The following is a 21,100-nucleotide window of genomic DNA, read 5'->3' as shown; positions in this document are numbered from 1 at the left end:
GAGCAGGGAGCCCGATGCGGGGCTCGATCCCAGGACCCTGGGATCATGACCTGAGCCGAAGGCACACACTTAACTAACTGAGCCACACAAGCGCCCCTCAACAATGACTCTTATGTTTGGGACCTTAACAAGTAGATGAGTACAGTTGCTATTTACTCATCTGGATGAGTAAAGGATGGAGAAAGATGGAGAGGGACATATGTAGGGAGCAGGGTGTCAGATAAAATCAGGACTCCTAACTCAATTTTAATTTCAAATAAAGAATAAGTAAGTTTTTTTTTTTAGCATAAGTAAGTCCCATGTACTATCTGAAATTTAAATTTAACCAAGCATGTGCTTTGGGGTTTGGTTTGGTTTGGTTTGGTTTCGGGGGTTTTTGTTTGCTTGCTTGCTTTGGTTCTAAATCTGACAATCCTAATAAGGAAGGAGTTTAAGGGGGACCTGGTGAGTCTGTGATACCTACCGGGCACCCATAGGCCAGGTGGAGTAGCAGCTGAGCCCGTGAGCCCAGAGTTCGGCAGGGATGGCCTGGCTGCAGATCAGCATTTAGGTGTTGTCAGCCTAATTCTATTTTTTTTTTTTTAAGATTTTATTTATTTATTTGAGACAGAGAGAATGAGAGAGACAGAGAGCACATGAGAGGGGGGAGGGTCAGAAGGAGAAGCAGGCTCCCTGCCGAGCAGGGAGCCTGATGCGGGACTCGATCCCGGGACTCCAGGATCATGACCTGAGCCGAAGGCAGTCGCTTAACCAACTGAGCCACCCAGGCACCCTAATTCTAATATTTTAAATCCTGAGACTGGATGACAGTGCTAGGAGAGTGAGTGGGGACAGAGAAGAGAAAGAGCCAAGGACTGATCCCTGGGGCACCCCAATACTTCAAAGTCAGGGAGATCTGGAGGGTCCAGTGAAGGAAACAGAGAAAGGAAGAAAAGTCAGGAGAGTGTGAAGTCCTGGTGACCAAATGCTGCCGGGAGTGCAGAGACCTAGCTGTGGGTGCCCCAGTAAGAGGGTCCAGGCGGAACGCGCTGAGCAAGCGCCCGAGGAGATTGAGCTAAAGGGGGGATTCAGGGAACAGCTGGAGATAGGGCATCAAGACAACTCTTCGGAGTCTGACTACAAAGGACTGGAAAGAGATGAGGCAGATGCTGGAGAAGTGGGGGGAGAGAGGCTTGTTTGCTCTTGAAGACAGGGAAATACCAGCACATTTATTGTAAAGGGAAAGATCCAGTAAAGAGCAGAAGGGAGAAGGTGGAGGAGAAAGAGAGAGGGAGTGCGGTCCAGGGTGGGTGAGAAGGGGTGGGATTCAGGGCACATGTAGAATGCTCGAAGCTGAACAGCAACTCAGAAAAGCCATGTGTTACCTCCACTAGAGGATGTGTGGGCAGAAGTTCCAAGTAACTCTCGGCATCTTGGAAGGAAAGCAACATTCTAGCCTGGATCCTGGGATATCTCTTCCTTCCTACCCACAGCCCCAGACATGCTGGAGCCTGGCTGGAAAGCCCCCATCCGTCCACCTGACCTGCTTCCCAGTGGGTTCTGCCTACCCCACTCTGCTCAAGGGAGGAGAGGGCCTTGAGGCCCAGGGAGGGCCTGAGCTCCTACTGCACATAGACAAACATGAGGAAAACCCCAGCCAGAGAGGGAAGCCCCTGCCTGAGGCCTGGGCAGAATTTCAGACACAGGGGGCAACCTGGGAATAAGACCAGCTTGTGCCAAGGCCTGGGCCGGAAGAAGCACAGGGCCAGGCTTGGGGCCTACCACCCCCAGAGAACAGGTGTAAGCCCTGACGGGGGTGTGGGTGGCCCGGGCAGCTTCCAAGCCCTGGCACAACACAGCCTTGCCCCGAGGCGAGGGGATGGCCTACATGGCCTCCCACACATTCCCTTGCTCAGGGAGCAGAACTTGGAAGTGGGACAGCCACTTCACAGCCCCTTTCTGAATGGAGTCTCTTCCAGATCCCTCCAGCAAAAGTGAAGGCCAGTTGATGGAGGCACTGCCTGATGTCAGGAGCAAGGGACAAGGCAAGGTCAGAACGACAGGACCCAGGCCATAAAATCACCCAGTCACCAGAGCCGAATAACCCAACCACACACAGAGACACCACCTGATACATAACCACACATGCACACAGCCTCACAAAACCCTACCAGCCCCCTCTGCAAACTCATATCCATTCACAACCACATGCACCAAACATACCTACCCACTCCCCACTCTACCCCGCTAACACCCAACTACCCAATCGCACACACCAAACAGACAGCTCTCACGCATACCTTTATGTGCACCCAAGATTAACTCTGCAAACAAGCACTGAGTGTCTGAGTCCTGGAGCTGCCACAGCAGTGTCCCCGGCAAGCTCGCTGCTCTCGTAGAGAGAACGTCAGGGAATGTTCTGAGCGCGACTGCTGAGGAAGTGGGCGAGGTGGCTTCAGAGGGGGTGCCCAGGGAATACCAGGTGAAGAGCCGGCCAGGCAGAGGGAGAAGCAACTGTAAAGGCCAGGAGGCTGGACTGGACGTGGCGTGTTTGTGGCATAGAATGAAAGCCAGTGTGATTAAAGAATAATGACCAAGGGGACGTGTGATAGGAGGCAAAACAGGAGCAGGTGGTTTGGAGCTTTGTAGGCCAATGTCAGGAGAGTGGGTGTTAGTATAAAAGTAATGGTAAGTCACTGCAAGGATTTAATAAGGGAGTGAAAATGATCTGATTTATACCATTAAAGTACTACTTTAGCTAAGAGAAACCATGGGAGGAAAACTTTTTCAGGTCTCAGAGTGGGGAAGGCATTTCTAATTAGGATCAAACCCAGAAGCCATAAAAGATAAGATTGATACATGTGACTACATCAAAAACGTTTTAATTCTGCACAGCCAAAACTCCATATACAAAGTCAAAATACAAGTGTGAAACTGGGAGGGAGAGATTTTTTTTTTTTTTTTTTGTATCATAGACGGAGGGCTTCTTTCTTGAATATATAAAGAGCTCCCAAGAAATCAATAATTTAAAAGGTAACCATCCGGTAGAAAAATGGGCAAAAGCAAAGGACAGTTGACAGAAAGACAAACAAAATGGATGTTGAGTATATCAAAAGATGCTCATCCTCACTCATAATAAGAGAAATGCAAAACAGAAGTATAATGAGATACCACCAGCAAAGATAGCACAGGTGGGTAACACTCCACACACTGGCAAGGAGATGGGGAAACAGGCCCTCATGTCTGGTGGTGGCATAAACATCTTTGGAGAAGATTTGTCATCATCTATCAAAATTACAAATGAGCCTACAACTTTAACCCAAAAATTCCACTTCTAGGAATATATCCTATAGACCTAATTTTAAAATGTGTTAAATGATGTTTGTCCAAGGATATTTATTGCCCTGGTGTTTAAAAAAGAAAGAAGGAAATATATGATTAAAGCCACCTTAATTTTCAACCATATGGGACTGATGAAATATATTATAGTATAGATACTATTTAGCTGTTTGTTTGTTTTTCTTTAAAGGGACAGCTCTACATCTACTAATGGGGGAAATGGAATACTAGTCAGCTGTTTTATGAAAAAAAATGAGGTAGTTCTATGTCTATCAATAGAGGGAAAATATCCTATATTTTGTTAAAAAAAAAAAAAAGCAAAGGGGGCGCCTGGGTGGCTCATTCAGTGAAGCGTCCAACTCTTGGTTTCGGCTCAGGTCATGATCTCGGGGTCACAAGATCGGACCCCACGTAGGGCTCCATGCTCCGTGTGGAATCTTCTAGGGATTCTCTCCTTCTCCCTCTGCCTCTTCCCCCCCCCAAAATAAATAGACAAATAAAATAGCTTTAAAAAATAGCAAAGAGCAGAACCATGTGCATAGCATATCTTCCTTGGGTAAATGTCAAAAGAAGAGTATCTAACAGTCAAAGATGGATAGTTGACCTCAGGAAGGAAAAACGAGTAACTGGAAACCTGGTGGTCAGATGGGCAGCCCTGGTCATGCAGTTTGGTGTTCAGGGAGAAGTCAGGAGTAGCACTAGAAAGGCGGGACTCGTCAGTGGTGGAGAGTATGGAAAGCCCCCAGACTGGATGAGGTCACGCAGGAGAAAAGAGGCTGAGTCCTGGGACATGCCCACACCGGACACTAGCGTGTGAGGCCTCCAAGGAGCAAGGAAACTGGTGTCAAGGAAGCCAAAGGAAGAAAGTGTTTTGAGAAGGAAGCCGTGGTCAATGGTGTCAGGTGCTTTTGTAGACCCAGGAGGGTGGGGACAGAGACATGACTGTTGGATTTAGCATCATGGAGATCCATGGTGACCTTGACAGGTCCACCTTTGTGACATGCTATAGGGATGGAAACGTTCAAAATAAGAAAGTGGGGAGCGGGTTTGCTCTGAAATGCTGGAGAGCAACAGGTGGTAGGGGGCAGATGGCAGAGTCCTGGACCCTCACGGGACACTGTCAAACTCACACATCCCCCCGCCCTGACCCATACACAGAAGCACCCGGACCACCCCAGCACTGAGCCTCAGCAACGATTTTCAGGGGCTAGGACCCAAGGAGTAAAAGATGGTGTCTGCCCTGCAGCTTTGCCCTATCCAGAAACCACATGGCTGAGACCTCCAGAGCTGGCTCTGCTCCTTATCATCTGTATGATCCTGGGCTAGTCACCTAACTTCTCTGTACCTCGGTTTTCTCAATCTTAAAATCAGGAAGGATCATGCCTTCCTCATCCAGGGCTCTGAGGATGAAATAGTCTTCAGGCCATGCCTGGCGCAAAGATGTCTCTGAGTATCCAATGCAGAGTTAGTTCTCTATCAAAATGAGTAGTAGGTAGGGTGATCATGTGACTGATCTTCCCAGGTTTGGGGGCAATTTTGAGAGTAAGGGGGTGATGTTAATTACACTGGGGCCACAGGTGTGAACCGGAACAGTCCTGGAAAAATGCCATGTATAGTCACCCTTGTGTTAGCAATAACAGTTCCATGGAGACAGTGGGAGGGCTCAGGCCCTCGTGTGACTAAGATCCCAGGACTCCCAGGGAGGCCAGAAACGCTGGGGTTTCTCCAAGGAGGCTGGGAAGGCTCCTTATCATAGCACACTAATAACCACGACAAAGCGTCCTTGTCCCCAGAGCCCAGCCCCCTGCCTCCCAGCTGCAGGCCCGCCTCTTTCGGCAGAGTGTCTAGGGCAAGGGATCTCTCTGCCCCCAACACCCCCACCCCTACCCCCACAGGATCTGCCCCTGGGCATAACTCAGGCAACAACCTCTCCCTACCCGCCCTCACCCCTAGACAAAGGACCACCCCATCTCCTTTCCAGGCACCGGCTTCGCCGTGCCCCTTCCCTTGTGGACGCAGAGTCTGCGCCCCACCTGGTTCTCCAAAGGGCGCGTGCTTCCTTGGAGGACGCAGAGCCTGAGCCGGGGCCGCCGTGGAGGGCCGTCGTGCCGGGAGGGCAGATCCCCACAGTGCCCCCCTCCCCCCCTCCGCCCCCCCCCTCCCCCGCCAGCCCGGTCCAGGCCCTGGCGCCGGGCGGGGACAGTGACGGGCAGGGCGCGGGCTCGGTAGCAGTGGGAACGCGTGTGGGCGAGTCAGGATTGCAGGCCGTCCCGCGCCACGGCACTTCACAGTTTAGAGTGCCTCCCGCCCCTGATCTCATTGGAGCAGTGGCCACAGCCCTGCCCATGGCCACCGATGCCCCCATTTCCCACATGAAGAAACCGAGGCTCGGAGCAGCGACGGGGCCCTCGGAAGGCCGCCCCGGCAGCGGGTGGCGGCGACACTAGACGCGGACCCCCCAGCGGCCCGGCGGGCTCCCAGGTTCCTCCCCGACCTTCCCCTCTCCGCGCCTCCCCGGGCTGCGCCCGCCTCCCCGCCGCCGCGCGGGGCTCCCGGACGCGGGCTCCGGGTGAGTGCTGGGCGGGGGCCCCGGGACCCGAGCGCTCCCGGGCGACCCCGGGCGGGGTTGGGGGGGTGCAGGGGTCTCCCCCAGCACCCCCACTGCCTTCTCGCCGCTCGATTCTGGGCGGGGTGGGGGCTCCAGGGGCTGGAAGGCTCCGGGACACCCTCCCCTCCCACGTCCGCAAGCTCGCAAGCTGCCGGGGATGGAGGCGAAACTGGGGAAGGGGTGCGGCGGGTGGAGGAGGAAGGTAAGTTGAGGGGGGTGGTCGCGGCGGGGTCATTCTGGAGTGTGGCGGCAGCTCGGCGAGAATTGGTCCCCGGGCTAGGAAAAAGTGGATGGCTGGGTGGTGGTGCTGGGGGCCCGCTGGGGGTGATCAGACTGGTTCTGGGCTTGGAGGGAAATTCATTGCAGGTGAGTCGAGTCCCTGGGGTGTGTCAGGCGGGACTGGACAGACAGGACCGGAAGGTGGAAAGTGAGGACCCAGAAGGGGGCTGCGCCCCGATGGGTGTCCGGTGACAGGGCTCCTCTTCTCTGAGGGCTGGCAGACAGGGCTCCAACCACCACTTCAGTTTTTTTGAACTCCCACCAGGTGAGCGGTGGCTGGGGAGGAAATGGTCTTAGGATTTTTTTTTTTTTAATTATTTTCTTTCTTTTTTTTTTTTAAGATTTTATTTATTTATTTGACAGAGAGAGAGACAGAGAGAGAGGGAACACAAGCAGGGGGAGTGGGAGAGAGAGAAGCAGGCTCCCCGCAGAGTGGGGAGCCCGATGTGGGGCTCGATCCCAGGACCCTGGGATCCTGACCTGAGCCGAAGGCAGTCGCCTAACGGACTGAGCCACCCAGGCGCCCGGTCTTATGATTCTTAAAACAGCTCAAGAAAGTAGGAATTCCTTCCTTTCAGAGATAAGGAATGGAGGTTAAAACTATCAAGGGATTCTTGGAAGTCACCAGGCTAGTAAGTGGCAGAGCTGAGGCTAGAATCCTGCCATGACTCCGAGCTCAATGCACATTCCACTGCCCCTCCCCAAAGGCCAGGTCTCAGAGGGGCAAGTGGGGGAGAAGAGGAGGGTCTCCTGGGATGAGGTCTTCTTCAGTCACGCCGTCCTGTTGGAGATTCCCAGAGAAGAGGCTTCAGGAGAGCTGAGGTGTTGAGGAGCAACTGTGCCTTCTCCTTCTGGCGGGGGGGGGGGGGGAATTCCTTCCGGCAAGCTATCTTGTCCACATCATTCCTGTCTACACCTCACAGCTCTTCCCTCCAAGCTGCCTGAGAAGTCAGCATGCATTTGTTTATTCACCCAGCCTTTACTGAGTATCTCCAATGTGCCAAGCACTAGGCATTAAATATAAAGCAATAAGCAAGACAGAGCTGACATTCTAGTAAGGGAGACAGATGATAAATAAGAACAACAACAAAAAAATAACAAGTATTTTACTTTCAAATGGTGATTAAATTCAAGGAAGAAAATAAAGGGGACAGGAGTGGAGTGACCTGGAGGGCAGGGGCTCCTAGATCCGGAGTAATCTGTGGAGGCCACTAAGATGATGTTTGAGCGGAGACCTCAGTGATGAGAAAGACCCAGCCATACAGGGTTCTGGAGAAAGAGCATTCCAGGCAGCAGGAATAATTGCAGAACCCCCAAATCTCCCAGTGTGGCCAGAGCAGAGAGAATCGGGGTGAGAAAATAAGAGAGGAGGGCAAGAATGTAGAATCTGGGGTTTAATTCTAAGTGTAACGTGAAGCTAGTAGAAAGTTTTAAACAAATGAGTGACATGATCCAATTTCATGGACTCTAAGGGCCCAGGACCGGATGATGAAAGGCCAGTGAGGAGGCTGTGGTAATAATACCAGCAAGAGTGATGGGGGCTTGAAGGAGGGTGGTAGCAGTGGAGGGGTGAGAAGCAGTCATGCAGGGTTTGGACCCACAGGCATTATGCTTGCTCAGAGTCACAAACCCAGCTCCAAGAGCGCCCACATGTGCACACAGGCCCACACATGCACATGGGGAGACTCATGTTCCCACACCCATGGCAGCACCCAGACACTAGATAAACTCATGCAGACCCACCCGTCCACACCCTCTGAGTCATTCCAGCACTGGGAGAAAAATGTGTGATTCGGGGGCCTGAATACAGTATGTCTCTCTACCACAAAGCGCTGGCATCCGGCATGCCTGGGGGAGCTGGGCACAGGGAGCTCTGGCACAGGGAGGGGAGGTTGTCTCTAGAGTTTCCCTGGATCTGGTGTGCCAGGAGCCAGACCATTATTACAGCCCCCATTCACCCCCAACCTGAGCTGGTCTCCCAACTCCACCACCTACTGACTGTGAGACCTTGGGGAGGTTATTTCTTCTCTCCAAGCCTGTTTCCTCTCCGTAGAATGGGGCTTATCCAGGAGGAAGAATTTCCTTCGCCCTCCAAACTCCTTCTAGCTGGACTAAGAATGAAATTGACATGAGACAAATTAACCGGAGTTTAATTTCATATGTACGGGGAATCCACACAGATACGAAATTCCAAAGACAGGCAAAATGAGGTATATATGTCATCCTGAACTAAAGAGAAGGGAATAGGGGTCAGGGACTTCAAAGGGAAGGAATACAATTCACAGAAGATGAAAATGAATAAATATTTGGGAAACAAATGTTTGCCAGGCCACTCAGAAACCATGGGATGTAGAGGACTTTGATCAAACAAGCCTTGCTAGGTTCCCCCCTGTCTACCATACCTAGTTCATATAAAAATGTAGTTATCTGTGGTGATAGCTCTCTTCCTGGAGCCGGTCCTCTATATGAATTCTTTTAGGCAGTTGAAAGAGAGGTAAAGAGCTTTTCCTGAATCTGCTAGGTTTTGATTGCTTTTAAGTCAAAGCAATCTTCATGCCAAAGTGGCCTATTTTGGGGTGGCCTGCCCTTGGCCCCTACAGGCCCATAACCCCACCCTCACAAGACAGTAGCAAGGCATGGATGAAGTAAGTTGCAAGACCCTGGCCTGGGGGCAGGCATCCAGCAGAGAAGGGGAGAGGAGGTGGTGGAGAGCACGGCCCTGGCACCAAGAGCCCGACCTAGAATCCAACTGTAGTTTTAAATGAGTGACTTGCCCTCTCTAGATTTCACAATGAGTGGCCAGCCTTTATTGAGCACTTACTCTGTGCTAAGTGCTTTACAACTGTTCTCTTCATCTATGAATGAGGAGCATAATAGTATCTATCTTGGGGTCATTATAAGGACTAAAGGAGATAATATTGCACCAAACGTTTAGCTTGGTGGCTGGCTCACAGTAAATGCTGCATAAATGGCCAACCTTCCTTCCCGCATACAAGCTCTGTGGTTACTTAACCTCTCTATGCCGCGCTCGGGCAGAGTAACAGCCCTGATCTCAAAGGGTCATTGGATGGTCACATGAATCCATCCGCGTAAAGAACTCAGAACAGCACTTGGCACATAGGCAATGCTCCACAAATGTCCCCTGGTCATGAACATACAGCTTTTCCTTTTATTGTGTCAGGCGGGCACGGGCCCCGGCACCCCCGCCGGGCACCATGGACTGGAAGACGCTCCAGGCCCTGCTGAGCGGCGTGAACAAGTACTCCACGGCGTTCGGGCGCATCTGGCTGTCGGTGGTGTTCGTCTTCCGCGTGCTGGTGTACGTGGTGGCCGCAGAGCGCGTGTGGGGGGACGAGCAGAAGGACTTTGACTGCAACACCAAGCAGCCGGGCTGCACCAACGTCTGCTACGACAACTTCTTCCCCATTTCCAACATCCGCCTCTGGGCCCTGCAGCTCATCTTCGTCACGTGCCCCTCGCTGCTGGTCATCCTGCACGTGGCCTACCGCGAGGAGCGCGAGCGCCGCCACCGCCAGAAGCACGGGGACCAGTGCGCCAAGCTGTACGCCAACGCGGGCAAGAAGCATGGCGGCCTGTGGTGGACCTACTTGTTCAGCCTCGTCTTCAAGCTCGTCATCGAGTTCCTCTTCCTGTACGTGCTGCACACTCTCTGGCACGGCTTTGGCATGCCGCGCCTGGTGCAGTGCGCTCACGTGGCGCCCTGCCCCAACGTCGTGGACTGCTACATCGCCCGGCCCACCGAGAAGAAGGTCTTCACCTACTTCATGGTGGGGGCCTCTGCGGTCTGCATCGTGCTCACCATCTGCGAGATCTGCTACCTTATCTTCCACAGGGTCCTGCGGGACGTGAACAAGAACAAGTCCCCCAAAAGCCGCAGCCTCCCATCCTCCACCAGCCGCGCCTCCACCTGCCGCTGCCACCACAAGCTGGTGGAGGCCGGGGAGCTGGGCTCCGACTCTGGTGACGACAAGAGGCACGCGTCAGCACCCGCCATGACCCCCATCTGACCACAGGCTGGGGAGCGGCCCTGGGGCTCCCACTGGGGACAGGTGGGGCAGGACTGCACTGGTGGAGGGGTCCGACAGGTGCTGGGTGCCCCCCCCCCTTTGAATTCCCTAATCTATCCAATTGCATTTCTGGCAGGCTTCCTGAGCACCGGGCACTGTGCTGTCTGCCTGGGTGTAAGTCTCCTACCCCAGAGCCGGCCAGCCCTGGGGGGGACAGACATTGAAACAAGCAAATTAGCTACTGCATGCAAGGGGACACTGAGGGGGCTTCTACCTAACCCAAGAGGGGGTGCTCAGGCAAGGCTTTGCTGAGGAAGTAATGTTTGAGAGACGTGGGAAGCACTTCCCAGCAGAGACAACAGCAGGTGCAGAGGCCTGGAGGCCACAAAGAGGGAGACGCTTGCCCTGGTTGGAGGCCCCAGATCAAAGGGAATCTCCATTTCCTTGGAGACTTCTGGGGCAGGAAGGAAGTAGTCTCTAAGCAGTGGGAGGTCTGAGGCCTGAGAGTGAGCTTGTGACGGGGAGCAGGGGGAGGTGACACCAGCCCCTGCCTGAGATATGCAGGGATCCTCCCGGTCCCCACTGCCTTCAGGGGAAGCCCCCCTCTGCCCAATCCTCCTCCCCGCAGGTTCAGACAGCTTTGCTCCCATCTTCTCCCCACAAATGTGCTCAACCTGGTGCCAGCCTCCCAGACCATGCTCCCAGAGACTCGAGGTAGATATTTCTTGAAATCAATAAAGGCTGTGTTTTATACAGGTTGGCTCCGTCCTCTGTTTTCCACTCCCACCCACGAGACCCTGAGGGCAGGGAAGGTAGCCCTCAGGAGGGGAGAGAGCTATATGTCTGTGGGTGAGGCTAGGATGGGGGCTGTGGCCAAGGCTGGAGCAGAAGCTGGGCTGGGGCGGGGGTGGATCCACGTGGGGATGTGGGGTGGAACCTCCCAATATATATGTTGTGATTATAGGTATGGTCACAAGAGGGCGCTGTGCTCCTTCTGCAACTGAGCTTCTAGCATTTATAGTGAGACCCTGACCTGAGCATGCGCAGGGTCAACTGTCCTCTCTGTGGACAAGTCACACCCCCTCCACCTTTATAACCCAATCACTGCCATCAACAACCCACATCCCCACCCTGTGTACACAAAATCCCGGTTATTCACACTCTCACTCCTTATATATGCTCACAACAGCCCGGTTGTCTCCTCTAAAGACGTGAGTCTCAGCGTCACTTGAACATTAGTCAGCTCCTTCCACTTTCCCTGAGCATTTTCAGCACATGAGGGCCCTGGCAGGATGTTGAGGCTGCACAGGGGAATAGGAGCTGAGCTCAAACAGCCCAGAGCCAGGGGCGGGGGGCGGCGCAGAAACACACTTGTCTTCTGCACTGACCAACTGCTGGAGTGGTTCACAGCCCCGCTCCCAGCACCGTGTGGTGACCTGCAATTTAGAGGATACCAACATCCAGACCAGACCAGAGTGGGAAGCAAAAGGGGGTGCAGGGCTCTACTAATTCAGAAAAACACTTAGTGATCAGAGGCCAAGAGCCAGAAATCTAGGAGCAGTGAGCCAAGAGCCAATGCAGGCAGGGAGAGGGCAGATCACTGCGTCCACAGAACTGGCTGTGGTTCACCTTTGTTCTTACGTGCGGTCATTAGTGGGATGGGTAAGCCAGCAAAGCTTCAAGGGCCCGGGGTGGGCTGACACCCACCCCCTAGGTCTGAATCATAGCTTAACCACTTCATGACCAATGTCACTGCACTGTGGGCAAGCATTCAGGACTTCAGTCTTGTCATCAGAACAGTGAATTGCATCAGTCAGGGGTCCAACAAGAAACAGATGGCACAATCAAACCCAGTAACTTTCAAGAGTTTCCTTGAGGGATTGTTTTTAAAAGGTCTGGGCATGATTGGGGCGCCTGGGTGGCTCAGTTGGTTAGGTGTCCGACTCCTGATTTCGGTTCAGGTCATGATCTCAGGGTCATGAGATCGAGCCCCACATCAGGCTCCACACTGGGCATGGAGCCTGCTTGAGATTCTCTCTCCTCTCCCTCTGCCCCTCCCCCTGCTCGTGCTCCCTCTCTTTCTCTCTCTCTCTCTCTCTCTCAAAAGAAAAAAAAATCGAAGGGTATGGGCATAATTAAGGAAACCCACAAAGACCACTTCAGCGCCCTGGGGCTAGTGACAAGGTTGCCACAGACAGGGACCACATTGGAGCTGCAAGGATGCATTCAACCCGGTGACCAAATAAATCCCCCAACTTCACTTTCGCATCTCCTGCCCACTGGCCAGTGGCTCCCACCGACCCAGCCCAACCAGAATCCGGAGGGCAAGGGACCCCAGTGAGGCAGTCGGTAGGGCTCGGCCTCCCGGGGCACAGAGCAGGGTGGAGAGTTGATCCAAGGGGCAAGGGGACCATATTCAGCCTGGCAATCAGAACAGCACCTACTCCTAGGATGGTTGTAGAGATAAAAGGAGACACTGTAGGTAACACAGCAGTACGATGCTAATGTATCCAGTAAATATCCAGACACCAGCATGCTCGCTGCCCAGGCCACAGCACAGGTCAGACCCAGCTCGGACTGGATGACTGTAAAGGTCTCAGGGAAGGGGGATGTCTCCTACTTGCTGCCAGACATCCCAGCATCTTCCAGGATGGTTTCAGCTGCCTGGTCACCAGTGGCTTGGAGGTCAGAGTACCCGGAGGATGTCATCGGCTATCCCAGCACAATTGATCTTCTCCAGGCTGTGGATGAGGACCGTGGATGATGGAATGTCCCCGCTCTGTGTGTCCCACCTGTGGCCTGAGAGCTGTTCTGAGCGGGGCAGCTCACTCTTCCCATCCAGGATGTGTTCACCATCCAGAGTCCCCAGCACACCAGGCTGTCACCACAAGGTGGCTCTCATGTCCCCCGGCCTTCTCCTCTCGGGGCCCACACTTCTGTCTCCTTCCCCATCGCATGAGGATTCACTTGATCAGATCCTTCCCCATCGCATGAGGATTCACTTGCAAGCTTCCTTCCAACACGGATAGGATAGATTTAGATTTCAGATACACAGCCCTCACAGCCCCACCTACTGCAGGAAGCTGCCCCACCACGCAGCCCAAGGTAAACATTGTCTCGTATTCACCACCCAGGTCCAAGCCTCCTATTACAGATTGAATGTTTGTGTCCTCCCAAAATTCATACACTGAAATCCTAATTTCCAATGTGATGGCATCGGGAAGTGGGACCCTTTCAAGATGGAGCCCTCAAGAATGGGATGAGTGCCCTTAGAAGAAGAGACACACGAGGGATGAGCTTTCTCTCTTCACCATGTAAGACACCATGAGAAGCCAGCCCTGCGGAAACCGGGAAGAGGGTCTTCACCAAGAACCCAACCATGCCGGCACCCCGATCTTAGACTTGCAGCCTCCAGAACTGCGAGAAGTAAATTTCCATGGTCTGCTCCCCGCCCCCAGTCCGCGGTATTCTGTTCTAGCAGCCTGAGCTAAAACAACCACATCATCTCACCCCTGGATTACTACAACAAGGCCCCTGCTTCCTGCCCTCACTCTGGGGAAGCAGAAGAATGGGAAGGGGAGGGAGCAGGATGGAGCGACAAGACATGTGGCAGGGTGCAGTGTCCATTCAACAAAGATGGTCCTTGAAAGGAGTCCCTGACCCCCGCTTGGCTCAGTCCCTGCCTGGGGCCACCCCACAGCTGGAGCAGACCCAAGAGAGCTAGCAGCTGGAGGCTGTCAGCTGCCCAGATTCCCGCAGCGGGGTAACAAGACCTGCCATGAAGGGGGAGGGCTGCATTCGCCACTCACGCCCTCAGTCTACTCTCCGCACCACAGTCCTGGTGAGCCTGTAAAACCCAAGTCAGGCCATGTTGCTCCCCTGCCCAAACCTCCTGAGACACCTCACAGGGGCTTCGAGGGGCCTCTAAGATCTGCCCCACCCCACACCTTCCATGTTCTCCAGCATGCTTCTTTTGCTCACCTCACTCCAGCCACACTGACCTCCTTGCTGTCCCTCAAGCAGGAAACACCAGGCACGCTCCTGTCTCAGGGCCTTTGCACTCTCCGTTCCCTCCTCCAACAGGCTCTTTCTCCCAGAGAGCCACAGGGCTCCCTCCCTTCCCTCACGTTATGCATCAGATGTCAGCCCCTTAGTGAGAGTATCTCCTCTCTTCTATTCAACATCAAAACGGCACCCCCTGCACCCTCCACCCTCCCTCCCTCCCTGCTTTCCACATAGCATTGATCACCATCGAGCAGGTTCTGTGTTCTGTCTCCCCATAGCTAGAGTATAAAATCCACAAGGACAGGGACATTGGTTGTCATCCCCTGGATGGTCTCCAGTGTCTAAGACAGTGCCACAGCACCCAGTGGGTGGGTGCTCAGTTCAAATCTGTTGAATTAGTAAATTCATATATGGGCCTGATGCCCTGCTAGGTGCTGGGGATGTAAGCAAGACCCACTGCCTGCTCTCAAGGGGGCCCGCAGTCTAATGGGGCAGGATGGGAGGGGGTAGACACAGGTAAATGATGCACCTAGGGCAGGAGGAGGGGAAATGGGGAGTTGTTTAACTGGTACAGAGTTTCAGATTTGCAAGATGAAAAAGCTCTGGAGGGGCGCCTGGGTGGCTCAGTCATTAAGCGCCTGCCTTCGGCTCAGGTCATGATCCCAGGGTCCTGGGATGGAGCCCCACATCGGGCTCCCTGCTCAGCGGGAAGCCTGCTTCTCCCTCTCCCACTCCCCCTGCTTGTGTTCCCTCTCTTGCTGTGTCTCCCTCTGTCAAATAAATAAAATCTTAAAAAAAAAAAAAAAAGGAAAGGAAAGGAAAAGTTCTGGAGTTCTGTCCCTCAGCAGTGGGAATGTACTTAACACTACTAATAGTACATTTTTAAATGGTTAAGACAGTAAATTCTAGGGCGCCTGGGTGGCTCAGATGGTTAAGCGTCTGCCTTCGGCTCAGGTCATGATCCCAGGGTCCTGGGATCGAGTCCCGCATCGGGCTCCCTGCTCCTTGGGAGCCTGGTTCTCCCTCTGCCTCTCTCTCTCTCTCTCTCTCTCTGTCTCTCATGAATAAATAAATAAAATCTTTAAAAAAAAAAAAAAAAAAGACAGTAAATTCTATGTTACATGTTTTTTGGTAAAAAAAAAAAACAAAAACATTAAGGAAAGAATTTTAAAAAACAACAACAAATTCCCAAAATAAAACAATGTACCCAGGAGCAGTACCTGAGCCGCTGACAGCACAAAGGCTCACCTAAGCCGGTGGAGGCAGAGGCCGGCAAGGGGACTTGTGGGAGAAGGCGACATAGAGCAAAATCCTGGAAGACTCCCAGGTTCAGCTTGTGAGGGTGCTCCAGGCAGAGGGAACATGCAGACACAGGCAGAGTGCGTGGAGAACCACAGTAATAAGGGCAGCTGAATCAGAGAGTGAAATGGGGAGAGGGATGAGGCTGGAGAAGGCAATGGGGAGCCACAGAAGGGTTCTAAGCAAGGCAGTGTGCAGTCAGATCTCTGGGGAAAGGTGGAGGCTGGAGGCCAGGAGACCAGCTAGGAGGCCATTGAGACAGTGGCCCATAAACAGGATCAGAGCGGTGGGAAGAGAGGGAGGTGTGGGGTTCCAGGGATGTCTCCCAGGTGGAGTGGCCAGGTTGTGGGGATTGTCTTGGCTGATTCTGCTCTGCTTTTCCTTAGAAAGGGGCCTGGTCATTCAAACCCTGATCCCCAGAGCCCCTGAGGAAGGGCTGAAAATAGGGTGAGGGGCCTTGCTGTCTCTACCTGCTCCTCCCTCGTTCCAGTAGATGGGATCAGAAAGGCTTGGGAGAGCCTGGGCCCAGCAGCAGGAGGGGAACTCTGGGATCCTAGGCTGTCTTGGGGCCGTGGTAAGAAGCCGCCTCCAGGGACCTCCGTTCTCATGCCCTCAGGGGTCAGAACTAAGTGGGCGCAGTTGTCAGCTTTGGAAATCCAGGAGGCTCTGCTCAGCCTGGCCCTGAGGGACCAGCCTGGAAGAAGAAGCCAGTTCAGCCTGATCCTGAAGTTTTGAGGTCTGAGCCAAGCCCACCACACTTGTTCCCCCGAAAGTCTCCCTACTAGGGCTGAAGGCAGGATCCTCAGGGCCCCAGCCCTGGGGCACTGGGAGTCCAAGGACTGAATCCTGTTGTGGAAAAACAAGGACCTTTCTGCCACCTGCCCCAGGTCTCAGCCCCCACCTCCCACATTCCCTTTCCTTAGCTGCCCCGTCCCCCCAACGCTCCACCCCTGAGCTTCCTTCCCCTCAGCCCTGTCTGCCCCCACCAAGACCAACCCACAGACCCCTTTTGGCCACAACTGTTTTGCCATGTTTTGAGCCACCACTCACTTGAAAACTCTCTGTGTACCAATATTATGCTATGTGCTGATTGGATCTCCTATCAACCCTACACAATAGGAAGCATTACTATCCCCATTCTACAAAGGAAAAAACTGAGGCACAGGAGTCAACAGCAAAGTCTCAACTTCTAGGCTCTTCTGCCTCTGCCCAGCAAAGTCTCAGCACCCAAGTCTTTGCAACCCTTGGCCTTTGCTCATGTTGCTCCTTCAGACTAGAACAATCCCCCCAGCCCTCTCAACAGGCTAATTGAGTCTCCTCCAGGAAGTGCTCCTAACCAAGTCCACTCTGAGTCACCCTGTAGTTCTCAGGAAAACCTTGCATATTCACAACTTTACCCTTACCCAAGGGCTGAGATGCTCAGTTCCTGCCTCCTGTACCAGCCAGTGTGAGCAGAGGCCAGAGACCACACGTGGCTGGTTTATGGCCAAGTCCCCGGCTCCACTTAGAATGCCTGCTACACAGCAGACCCCCATCAATGTTCATCCACAGGGTGATGCCTGAGTGAACGCGGGGGGGAGTTCCGCCCACCTCTTTAATTGTTTTGGGTGCCCCCACCCCCCTTTAGAGGCATGAGGATGGGATCCAAACTAAAGGTGGGGAGCCCCTCCTCTTCGGTCTCCAGTGACTTCTGGGAGTTGCCTAGTGACCTCTGATCGCCTGCCCAGGAGTGGGGATGTTTGAGAATTCGGCAAGCATTCCGGCTGGGTTGAGAGCCCAGCTCCACCACAGATGCTAGGGAGGGCAGATATAACCCGTCTCTCCCAGTGTGGTTCCCAGGTCCTGATGAGCCTCCATTGCCAAGTCCTGGCACAGTGCCGGGCACACTGAGGCCACCTAAAAAATGAGTGGCCTTCTCCCTCCTTTCTTCCCACCGAGGGCAAGAGGCCCCCAAGTCAAGGAAAGGCCCTTCCCTGGAGGCCCCCACACCCTCATCCCCATCTGCCCATCCCCCACAGCCCTCAGATCAGGTGCAGGATCAGAAAGTTCTTGCTGTGAACCTTTCAAATCCAGCCACCCTGAAAACACTTGGCCCTGGAGAACTCCTGAACTCCCCGGAGAAACAGGCTGGGAGGGTTACCGGCCGGAAGACGGCGCCGAGGGCGACGAAGGGGACGCCAGAGGCTTCTCGAGCCCCCTCCACCCCCCCCCCCGAATTCTCAGTGCCACCTCCAGGGCCCCTTCCTTGAGCGCGGCTTCACGGAGTCTGCACCTCCTCGCCCCCGCCCCCCGCTCTGAAAAGCGCCCCGCCGCCCTCCCGCCGCGCTTCCTGCCCCCACCCCGCCCCTCCGCGCTATTTAAGGCGCCCCCGCCGCCCGGCGCCGTCCAGCAGGGCTCCCGCGGGCGCCGCTCCGCCGTCGCGCTTCCCCGCCGCCACTGGGCAGCCACGCAAGCAGGCAGGCGGTGAGTAGGGTGGGGGGGCGGGGGGGCGAGGGGACCGGGGCGCCACCTGCCAGCGAGCGAGCGGGGGACACGTCTGCCTCCGGCCAGGGGCTGAGGGTGGCTGCGGGGTCCGGGGGGAGCCCCAAGGGCTAGGCTTACCCAGCCTGCCTGTGGCCAGGCTCTCTGCTAAGCCACGTTCCAACCTTCTTTCAGTGTGTTCTTACTACCCTAGGAGGTAAGAGTATTATTTCCATTTTACAGGAGAGGATGCTCAGGTGCTAAGGTTGACACTTCCCCAAGGTTAGTTCACAAGAGGGAGTGAGGACCGAAGTCTGATTCCACAGCCTGGCTCTAAACAGCCTTGCTCCAAGGAAGAAGCACCTCCTCTGCATCCTTCCCTGCATTTCTCCCCCCAGTTCTCCGCTCCCCTTCCCTCCCTTCCCCAATGTTCTGGGAACTTTGTGGCCTGTGCCTCCACTCTGCTATGACAATTCTTTTAAGAGTTAAGAATTTGGCAGCAACAGCTTGGGGGATGGGGGAAGGATGGAGAAAGGGGAGAGTATCAGTGTCCATGCTTAAGTGGCAGGTGGTCACTATTGCTGACAGGTGGGACTATTACAGGATGCTGCCTTTAGCATCTAACACCCGTCCCACAAGCTCAAAGGTTAGAGTGAGGGCAGCTGGGTGAGCTACAATGGGCAGAAGAGTGGGGAGCCGAGGCTTTGGGCCCCCTGAGAAGCTGAAGATAGCACCACCCCCACCCCCACAATCTGGAGACAGACAGCCTGTCATGAGCAAAGGAAGGAGGGGCATAGCACAGCTGTGTGACCTTAGGTAAGTTCCTCAAGTTCTCCGTTCCCATTAGCTCAGGAGCCTCAACGTGATCCAAATCTTGAGCTGTGTCATCCTGGGACAATGGCTGGGAACAAGAGGGACACAGGTGTATGACAAGACAAGGACCCTAGCTGTATTTTGTCAGAGCTTAGTAGCCATCATCCAAAGATCAGCTTTTAGTCCTGACCACCCTGCTGCGTGTGAGCCCCCACGCCAGTCCCTCCCCGTCCTTGAGCCTCAGTGTCTCTGTAGGCAAAATGGGCATGGCCAACCTCCCCGCAGGCTTGTTGCTAGGACAACCGAGGAGGATGCCATGCTGACAGCATCCTCTGTGTCCCTGCAGACGGAGGCCGGGGAGCCATGGGCGACTGGAGCTTCCTCGAGAAGCTGCTGGACCAGGTCCAGGAGCATTCCACCGTGGTGGGCAAGATCTGGCTGACGGTGCTTTTCATCTTCCGCATCCTCATCCTGGGCCTGGCTGGTGAGTCGGTGTGGGGCGACGAGCAGTCCGATTTCGAGTGTAACACGGCCCAGCCGGGCTGCACCAACGTCTGCTATGACCAGGCCTTCCCAATCTCCCACATCCGCTACTGGGTGCTGCAGTTCCTGTTCGTCAGCACGCCCACCCTGGTCTACCTGGGCCATGTCATCTACCTGTCTCGGCGCGAGGAGCGGCTGCGGCAGAAGGAGGGGGAGCTGCGGGCGCTGCCAGCCAAGGACCCACACGTGGAGCGGGCACTGGCAGCCATCGAGCGTCAGATGGCCAAGATCTCGGTGGCGGAGGACGGTCGCCTGCGCATCCGAGGGGCGCTCATGGGCACCTACGTGGCCAGCGTGCTCTGCAAAAGCGTGCTAGAGGCTGGCTTCCTGTACGGCCAGTGGCGTCTCTACGGCTGGACCATGGAGCCCGTGTTCGTGTGCCAACGGGCACCCTGCCCCTACCTCGTAGACTGCTTCGTCTCGCGGCCCACGGAGAAGACCATCTTCATCATCTTCATGCTGGTGGTCGGCCTCGTCTCCCTGGTGCTTAACCTGCTGGAGCTGGCTCACCTGCTATGCCGCTGCCTCAGCCGGGGGATGAGGGCCCAGCGGGGCCAGGATGTCCCCCTGACCCAGCGCACCTCCTCGGAGCCCTACGCTGACCGGGTCTTCTTCTACCTCCCCATGGGCGAGGGACCCTCGTCCCCACCGTGCCCCACCTACAATGGGCTCTCATCCAGTGAGCAGAACTGGGCCAATCTGACGACAGAAGAGAGGCTGGCTTCTTCCAGGGCCCCCCTCTTCCTGGACCCACCTCCCGAGAGTGGCCAGAAATCCCCCAGTCGCCCCAGCAGCTCTGCTTCCAAGAAGCAGTATGTGTAGGGGCCTGGGGCTTCTGTCACCCAGCAGAGGGGCCCCGGGAAGTCTGGCTGCCTTGAATGTCCTCTCCTGGAAGACTGCAAGAATGAGGGAGGCAGGGGAAGCAGGTGCTTGCTGGCCACGGGGGCCTCATTGCAGCCTGTTTTTGAACACGTAGGGCCTTCCTGGTGAGCAGAGGGCACCATGGTTTCCCCTCCAGAACATGACTTTGCCCCAGGCATGGACCGAGCCAGCTTGGGGTGCTCTTGGCCAAGGGTGTTGTGGCGCCTCTGGACTCTTTCACCTGGTTCAGAGCAAACCCGGAGCCAATTTTACCCCACCCTCATGGGAGATTCACCTCTGCCCACGTTGCCCTCACAGGAGAAGGCTGGTCGAGGCTGCTGGGTCGGCCTTGATCACACGCACAGAGCCTGTGCTGGAGCTGGCCCTGTCAAGGTGTCTCATTCTCACTCCTTCCTAGTTCCACTGTTTATGCTTCTAAAATAAACAAGACTTGATCACAAGCTAGGTGTGTACCAATGCTGTCGCGATGTGCCTCCAAGGGCTGGGGGGCAGTGGCTTTGCCCATCTCCCTTTTCTTGGCAGTCGTTCATGATCTCTGACCTCTGCAACCCCAACTCCACCCAGCACCTTAAACCCTCACGCCCCTACATCCTGCTTCTCAGCAGCCCTGAGTTCTAAACACTCATTTTTTGAAAGGCCTCTGCCACGGTCCTCCTCTTTCCATCCCCACTACCTAGTCCCCCAAAACAGCCAGAGCTGCGTCAGTCCCCACCCCGCCCCATGGCCATTCAGTGCCCTGGCCACACTGGGTGCAGTGCACCCCCATACTGGACACTCTGCTACCCAAGCATGCCTGCCAGCCACGCCCTTCCCAGTCCAGCTCAAATGGGCCTTGCACTCCTATTCGACCTCATCCTGGACCCCT

General features: G+C 54.8%; 2 protein-coding genes across 4 annotated transcripts; both read left to right on the top strand.

Moving 5' to 3' along the window:
* Nucleotides 1-5,870: 5,870 nt before the first annotated feature.
* Nucleotides 5,871-11,483, top strand: GJB3 (gap junction protein beta 3). Of its 2 annotated transcripts, none has more exons than XM_035019157.1 (2): nt 5,871-5,887; nt 9,387-11,483. In XM_035019157.1, exon 2 carries the CDS (start codon nt 9,421-9,423, stop codon nt 10,231-10,233), a length of 813 nt encoding a protein of 270 aa, XP_034875048.1. In that variant the 5' UTR covers nt 5,871-5,887; nt 9,387-9,420; the 3' UTR covers nt 10,234-11,483. The 2 variants fall into 2 exon arrangements, with proteins under 2 accessions (XP_034875048.1, XP_034875047.1); XM_035019156.1 differs by lacking the exon at nt 5,871-5,887 and adding an exon at nt 6,053-6,128.
* Nucleotides 11,484-17,918: 6,435 nt separating this feature from the next.
* On the top strand, nt 17,919-20,675 carry GJA4 (gap junction protein alpha 4). Of its 2 annotated transcripts, XM_035019154.1 has the most exons (3): nt 17,935-18,000; nt 18,241-18,279; nt 19,157-20,675. In XM_035019154.1, exon 3 carries the CDS (start codon nt 19,174-19,176, stop codon nt 20,173-20,175), a length of 1,002 nt encoding a protein of 333 aa, XP_034875045.1. In that variant the 5' UTR covers nt 17,935-18,000; nt 18,241-18,279; nt 19,157-19,173; the 3' UTR covers nt 20,176-20,675. The 2 variants fall into 2 exon arrangements, with proteins under 2 accessions (XP_034875044.1, XP_034875045.1); XM_035019153.1 differs by lacking the exon at nt 18,241-18,279 and having other exon boundaries at nt 17,919-18,000.
* The last annotated feature ends 425 nt before the right edge of the window (nt 20,676-21,100 follow it).

Source organism: Mirounga leonina, unplaced genomic scaffold, assembly GCF_011800145.1.
Source record: "Mirounga leonina isolate KUSES-001 unplaced genomic scaffold, KU_Mleo_1.0 Mir_173, whole genome shotgun sequence".
In the NCBI taxonomy this organism is placed as follows: Eukaryota; Metazoa; Chordata; class Mammalia; order Carnivora; family Phocidae; genus Mirounga; species Mirounga leonina.
This window is presented reverse-complemented; position numbering and strand designations above follow the sequence as displayed.